We start from the raw sequence: 7888 nt of genomic DNA, 5'->3' as shown, positions 1-7888 counted from the left end.
GCGGTTCAGGGTCGAATCATGCTGTCCCTTTCTAATATATGGCACTATCCCTTTCGGCTATTTAGGGTTGTCAAAATTCAAGTCATTATCTTCTGTGGTCGTGCACGGGGCACAAAGGGACGTCAAGTTGTGACAACCCTCATAATTGCTCGGAGCAATTCTGAGCCGAACGGAGCTGAGTTTGCCCGAAGCTAGGAGTTTCGCATCCCTGGTCAGGGGCCCATTTCTCGTACGGTATTAGACTAATATTATTAATCTACGAACTGTCAAGTCGTATGGGTTACCATGGTAACACACTAATAATATTAGACTAATACCGTTCGATACATGGGCCCCTGGATTGCAAATTTGTAGCGAGAGTTAAAAAAATCTACTTTGGTCCATGTAGATGAATAAAAACAAAATATTACTTTTTATACTATATACTGTCATCATCATACAATGACTTTTTTGATCTTTTTCTTTTTTCATTAAATGAGTGTTGAAGCTCTTCAGAATGAAGTCTTAAATTCTTGAACACGTGTTTTCTCAGTGCTGGAGTACGTTTTAACTTGTTCTCCATGGCTAACACTTTAGTTTCCATTAGCTTTCGTCTTGGGACATGTCTTAATGCATAATCCCAGTCTCCAGTAGTTTTTAGATCTAATAGTATTGGTACCATGTGGTTTATGTTCAGGTTCTTTTTTGAACCTGGAGCCCATTCCAGATATCTGTCGAGAGGCAGTTTTGCCATTTTGATTCCATCTCTCTTAGCTTTAGCCAGGGACAGGGGGTCATTGTTTACCTGTAATAAATATGTACACATGTTAGTTGCACATCTGTTTTGTTATTTGTATGAGCTACATTAGCAGTATGTTTTTAGGGTTCCGTACCCAAAGGGTAAAAACGGGACCCTATTACTACGACTCGGTGTCCGTCTGTCTGTCTGTCACCAGGCTGAATCTCTTGAACCGTGATAGCTAGACAGTTGAAATTTTCACAGATGATGTATTTCTGTTGCCGCTATAACAACAAATACAAAAAACAGAATAAAATAAATATTTAAGTGGGGCTCCCGTACAACAAACGTGATGTTTTGCGTAATGGTACGGAACCCTCCGTGCGCGAGTCTGACTCGCACTTGGCCAGTATTTTTCTAATATGTAAAAAAAAACTTAAATACTTATTAAATAGAAATCAGTAAATTCTCACTTTTATGATCTTGTCTTATCACTAAATGTAAAATGTTCTTATTTTACTTGAAACATATTATGCTATTATTAGAGTCAAGGGCTTCTAACAGTAAAATGTGTGATACAGTAGTAGTAATGTTAATAAGTAGTTTGCATAATAACAGACTGTTCTGAATTATAAATACCAGTGCTTTTCTAGTACTCCTGGACATACCTTATCAACCATACAACCAATGATGTAAATAGCATCATGGTCATACTCTGTCAATTCATTCCTACAATGTGGTGTGAGGTAGACTAATTTATCTTTTGGGAACACATCCAAGTAACTTTCTGTGTGTATATTTAGAGGGATCCACGGCTCTTCTAGTGAAGGTATATTCTTTACTAGTTGCTTATAGAAGTGTCCTTTTAAATTCACATTACACATGTGCACATCAAATGGGTCTTTATGTATTCTATTGTCACCAAAGACAAAGGTCATTTGTTTAGCAGCATTGACTGCTTCTCTATATATCATGTTGTTCTCATATGAGCAATCTATTACCACTTTTTGACCATGCATTATAGCTTGCAAAGCTCTGAAATAAAAGCATAAATTGTATAAGAATGAAAAATAAAAAATGAAAAAATGTTTATTTGTTAACAATAGAGGGCACAGTTGTAAAGGTTGGAGTCTTCTAGTAAGTATAAAATACCTGTAACAGAAGACCCCGCTCTTCCATAACATCACATGTAGAACTTAATTAACAAATATAGAACAAGATTGTTGACTAAAAAGAAAAAATATAAATAGCTTAATATTGACAATATTAGTTAATTAGCTATGTAAGTATTACATTTACTAAACTAGAGAACTTACAGAACAAAATTTTCTATGGCAATGGTCAATAACATATTGGCAACTTATATTTTTATATTCACCTGTAGTTATCAAAGTTGTTCATGGACTGGTCCCGAATACGCAAGAACAATGATTGGTGTTGAATTCCATATAACATATCATCAGGAAATTCTCTAGTATCTTCAGGTTCTGATTCCAAAAATGCTTGTTTTCTAGCTTCTTTTTTTGCCTGTTATAACATATATAATAATGATTATATATTCCAGCCCAAATGCTTTAAAATTTATAAAAACCTATGGCCATTTAGTAAAACTTATTAATAATAATATGGTTTGTAATAACACCAAGGAAAAAAAAACATATTAAGTGGGGGTATAATGTTGAGCATGCAGAAATGACATATATATGCTTCAATATGGTGTACAATATTCTTTTACATGTATTTTTCTCATGATAATAACCCTTTTCCAAATACTTACTTTTTGGTTTTCCTTAGCTCTTTCAGTCTTAAACAGATACAAAAGGTATGAATGTCTCTGATTTCTACTAGGTAGTTCCATGAGATGTTTCCAGTGGTGGCTCCGCAGCTGGTCCGGCGCTTGTCGGCCGTCTTGCCGCATCACTTCCACCTCTAACATGAGAATACGCAATTTCTTTTCAATCTCTTCATCACCTTTGCATATTTCGTTAATAATGTCTTCTGTGAACAATTTTATTATTTTGTAATCAAATTAATACCTGTAAAACACTTTCACAAAGGAAGTTCTTATAGTTTATTATATATTAATCTAGTGTTCAATGTAACTAGATAATGATGTATATGAAATATAGTAAGTCAAACCAAACCAAACCAAATAAGAACAGAAAAAACTATACTCATCCTTTTCTTTTGGGTGCTAGTACTAGTGTAAGACAAAGATAGTATGATTCTCTCTGTCTATGTTTGAAATGAGGCAGTCCTTTGACAAACTATATTATGCATGAGCACTTGAGCAGACATCACTCCTCTCGTGTGCCGGGATTATTTTTTTCTAATAGTTTCCTCGTACGCGGATCCACGTTCCGGTATTCGAGGGCTACCTACGCTACCTATAAAGAATGTCTCTTACCAGAGTAGTCCTCCGACTGCTGCGATAATTGACTGGCTGGTCGGAAGAATGTTTGCTTGATGTGAACAACATTTTTAGGATGCAGTTGTCGGATAGGTTGGCGCATATGATGAAAAATTGACCTTATACAGTACATTATAAAAATTCTGTCTTCTATATTTTTTATTTATCCGTTATTTTGGGGACACACTAAATAAGACTGGTAACGATGCGAAATAATGTATCTCACGTCATAAACAATAATATTTTTTAAATGTTTTCTCCTTATTTTAATATATATAATTTAAAGAAATAAACATTAGCTACACGGACTCATCAAAGCCAAAGCTAGCTGTCAAAATTTGGAGGTTACTTAATAGTGGTTATATCATATTTGTTATATACTCTTTGGTTACTAAGTTAGATTTTTATTTTTATTTTAAGCTTTTACAGACGGGCGTACCGGACAACGACTTTGGTCCGGTCCGAGTCCGAGGCCTATTCGATCGTGTGTAAAATGGTCCGCCGTACGGCCGTTAAGGACACGTTATAAGTTATAAGTGAGATCGAGAAAGAGATAGTTGGTCAAGCAAATCTTGTCAGTAGCAATGTAAAGCAAACTAAAGTAGGGCAACACTCAGATCTAATAAATAGAGCGAGAAAGAGATATCGCTTTCTCGCTCTTCTTCTTCTTCTTCTTCTTCTTTTCTAGGGGCTATGTAAGGCTCCAGAGCCTATGTATCACTGCGACCATCTCTGATCTATTGTGATCGCCACCTACTACAACTCTCGATCCAAACCTGCAACTTCAAACAGCTGCAGGATCTTTTTGGTTTCGAGAGACTTTAACTCCTCCGGGCGCAATATATGTCCACCCAGGATCAAGTCACGAGTGCGCATTAGGCAGGGGCACTCTGTGAGGATGTGTAGGGGCGTCTCCTCTGCCTCCATACAGAGTCTGCACCGCCCCATGTCACGTTTCCCCATAGTGTGCATGTGCTTATTTAGGCCGCAGTGCCCGGTAAGCACCCTGACCAAGTTGCGCAGTTGGTTCCTAGGCAGCGCCAAGGCGCTCGAAGACGCCTTTTTGCTGAAGGCCTTGATAAGCGCTTTGGAATGGTTCAACCCTGGTTTCTCCCTCCAGAGTTGAATGGTTTTGTATTGACAGTAGGTCTTTAGGGTGAGCCGCGTTAGGCTTCTGGGAATCCCACAAAACGGCTCAGGACTGTAGTTCTTCCCCTTAGCCCCTGCTCGCGCGAGTTCGTCGGCCTTTTCGTTTCCAACGATACCCGCATGCCCCGGGACCCAACGTAGAACAACCTTGTTCCTGGCTCCAAGGTTGTTCAATAATTGCCTGCAGTTCTCAACCAGCCTCGATGTGGTGACATCAGAGGTTAGGGCTAAGAGTGCCGCCTGGCTATCCGAATGGATATAGATAGTATGGTTGCCGTAGTTGCTTTGCAGATTCATTGACGCACATTCAATAATGGCGTATACCTCTGCCTGGAATATAGAGCAAAAACGCCCTAGGTTTAAGCTGATGCTTTTCCTGGGCGCTTCACCATATACTCCGCAGCCTACTTCAGATCCGGATTTGGAGCCATCAGTGTACCACCTCAGGCTTCCTTCTTTCCACTTAATTTGACTGTTTGACCAGTCCTCCCTTTTGGGGAGTTCCACTGAGTAGAGTTTGAGTGGACAAAATTTGGGTGCCATAGTGTCGGACGGCATCCCAAGAACAGGAATATCGTACACTGATTCCCTAAACAGTCTCAGAGTTTGCGATAACCAATTACCTCTCCTCGCGCCCGCTATTCTAAGCATACTAGATCTCGCCTCCAATTCCAGATGCAGGTGAAGGGGCGGTAGATTTAGTATGGCCTCTAGGGCTGCCGTCGGGGAGGATGACATGGCTCCAGTGACGATGACACAGGCAGTTCTTTGCAGGCTGCCAAGCCTCGTCACTGTTGCCTTCTGCGTCGTTTTCCTGTACCATGCTACGGAGGCGTAAGACACTATCGGCCTCACTATAGCCGTGTACAGCCACAAGGCAATCTTGGGTTTTAGACCCCATCGGTTGCCTGCTAAACGACAGCATATTGCCAAGGCTGATCTAGCCTTTTGTATAGTTCCGTCCACATGCTTGTCAGTTTCTGGTCCAGTGTTACCCCCAGATATTTGACCTCTGTTGAGAACGGAATAGTTTTACCATTCATGACAAGCGGCTTAAGTTTGTCTAGTTTCCGCTTGTTCGTGAATGGAACTATAATTGTCTTGTCCGCATTGATAGACAATTCATTATCTCTGCACCATGTATTCATGGTGTTGAGAGCCCTCTGCATAAGGTCTGATAAAGTACTTTGACAGTTGCCCCTCACCGTCACAACAAGGTCATCTGCGTACCCCTGAGTGTCGATTCGGAGCTCCGCCATCTTATGCAGAAGTCCATCCACCGCGAGAGTCCAGAGCAAGGGAGATAGTACACCCCCCTGCGGGCAGCCTCTCACAGTGGCCACTTCCAGTGTAGTGTTAAGCAAGTCTAGCCTAACCATTCTGCTTGAGAGCATGCTTTGCACCCAGCGGATAGTGGTGTCGTCCACCTCCTTGGCCCTGAGCCCTTTGTCGCGACAGACGCGAATTTATAACGCCCAAGACGAATTTCCTTGCGGCAACACCTAACAGCGCCCTCTAGGTGGAATTGTGGTAAGTTAATCCGATGTGAAGGTTAAAGCAGTAAAAGACAATATGGCGCGTGTGAATGAGCAAGGCGCGCGAGTTCTCGAAAGTGATATAAAGTGAGGAAGTCTACAGCTGTCCAGAATCATCTAAAGCTAAGTATTTTATCTGCTTAGTGGCTCGCAGTGGTGGTATGGTTTCTCTATACGATTATCTCCTTATTTGTTTCGGCTTGCCACGGTCTCCGCCGTGGAAGCAATAAGTTTGTGTGAGTACAACTTGCTACGGTCTCCGCCGTGGAAGTTGTGTGGAGCCCATCTTAGGTAAGGCGGACTAGGTAATTTATAGATTATGTAGGAGAGGGGTGGCTTCGGCTGCTGACGTCTCCTTTATCAATATGTAAGAGTGACCACAACGGTGGCCGACTCTAGGAGTTCTGTGGCCTTGGCTGCTAGGTTCTCCTTTATCCTGTGCAGGAGTGCAGAGATGACTACGGTCGCTTGGTATTCCATTATCAGCACGTATTATGCATGTACTGAGCACACACTTTGCGAAGGGCGACTACATTGGTAGCTGATATATCCTACATCCGGCCGGGTAAGATGTGGCTCGCTAGTAAAGATGTTATATTTATGTGTGGGGTTAATTGTTAGGAGAATACCATGTTCATAGGGCAATTTCACCCACAGATCTCGGTGCGATAATACAGCCGCCATAAATTAAGCGAAGCAGAGACTGAGGCTCCTCTGGCCCTGGAGTAGAGCAGAGGTCCAGAGAGAGCGAGGATGAAGAATCCTTCATAGTATATGAAGGTATGTATGCTAAGCATTCTATAACTTTTACACCCATAGTAACATTATATTTGTTGCCGCCTTTCCCCTTTTTACGGTCTCATTTATATACCGTAGGCGGCTAGGGGAGAGGCGGCCACAATGGTGGAGGTGCTGGGATGCAGCAGATAAAGAACCAAGGCTTATATTATACATATAAAGAATGCAAAGCATACATCTTCACTATAGGCATACATTTACAATCGAAAATTATAGATGGCGCTACGAGTAGCGAAAGTTTTATATTTGATGTATACGTTTTAAGGTATTTTCTTACGATGTCTGGTTCGGCATTAATTTGGGCTCGATTAAATAAAGAGGCTGGCATTAATACTTACTAATTGAAGATAATTTGAGTAAAAAAGGTCATGTTTTTATTCGCGTAACCGGCAGAAAATAGACATTGTACGGACTGCCAACATGAAGAAATTGCATCATGGTGAACGGAAATGGCAGAAAGACGTTTCTATTAAAGATGTATTTATTTTCCAATTAGAAAGGAGAAGCTAACTAGCAAGAAGAATATACAGAGATAAAAATAAAATTTACTGAAGCATTTGTCTGTATTTATCAATTATGATACTTATTATTTTTATATTAAGTGATACTATTGAGTAATAGTACCTTAGAGTTACCAACATAATCGCAAGAATAGACTAGGCTAGACACCTAGGAAAGGCCCGAAGTCAGCGACAGGTGTTGCCACTTCAGGAAGACTACCCAAGAAGTCGGCGGAAATACATGGATCATCGGGACTATCAAGATAACTAAAGAAAAGGAAAAAATTTAGTTACTAAGTGGATTCGACTTTGAAAAGTTATGCGATAATTAATTACCAATTAGACGGTTAGGTAGTTACGTTGTAGCAAACTATACCTAGTGATAAAGAGGTAATATATTTAAGTTTATGAATTTAAGATAAATTGATTGTTTAATATTTTTAAAAGATTAGCACATTCAAAAGGAGTATGATAAGAAGGTAAAAAAGAATCATAATGACTAATTGGTATCTTATAAGAAATATACGCGTAGTAAATGAGAGTTTGTATACTCTTTATTTGCTTCGTGTATCATATTATACCTTTTATCTGGTTCCAAGAAATAGAGTCTATCATCATTTACAAGGAATTAGCTTAGAAAACGTGAGAATTTTCAACAAGAGTTCGAGATTCGTTCCGTATTTGATAAAAATTTAGGGAGAAGTTGAGTCGACTTTGGCAACATTGACTGCTGAACCTTACACTTTACTCGCTTCGCCATTTTAAATTGTTGGTGGCC

At 40.1% G+C, this 7888-nt stretch overlaps 1 protein-coding gene across 2 annotated transcripts; it reads right to left on the bottom strand.

Moving 5' to 3' along the window:
- Positions 1-391: 391 nt before the first annotated feature.
- On the bottom strand, positions 392-3449 carry LOC134755773 (mitochondrial ribonuclease P protein 1 homolog). Of its 2 annotated transcripts, none has more exons than XM_063692365.1 (5): positions 3126-3449; positions 2496-2716; positions 2097-2245; positions 1387-1753; positions 392-784 (listed from the first exon to the last, which is right to left on the bottom strand). In XM_063692365.1, exons 1-5 carry the CDS (start codon positions 3259-3261, stop codon positions 419-421), a joined length of 1239 nt encoding a protein of 412 aa, XP_063548435.1. In that variant the 5' UTR covers positions 3262-3449; the 3' UTR covers positions 392-418. The 2 variants fall into 2 exon arrangements, with proteins under 2 accessions (XP_063548435.1, XP_063548436.1); XM_063692366.1 differs by having other exon boundaries at positions 2496-2713.
- Between the last annotated feature and the right edge of the window lie 4439 nt (positions 3450-7888).

This window comes from Cydia strobilella, chromosome 3 (assembly GCF_947568885.1).
Source record: "Cydia strobilella chromosome 3, ilCydStro3.1, whole genome shotgun sequence".
In the NCBI taxonomy this organism is placed as follows: Eukaryota; Metazoa; Arthropoda; class Insecta; order Lepidoptera; family Tortricidae; genus Cydia; species Cydia strobilella.
The sequence above is the reverse complement of the archived record's forward strand: the minus strand, read 5'-3'. Positions and strand labels throughout refer to the sequence as shown.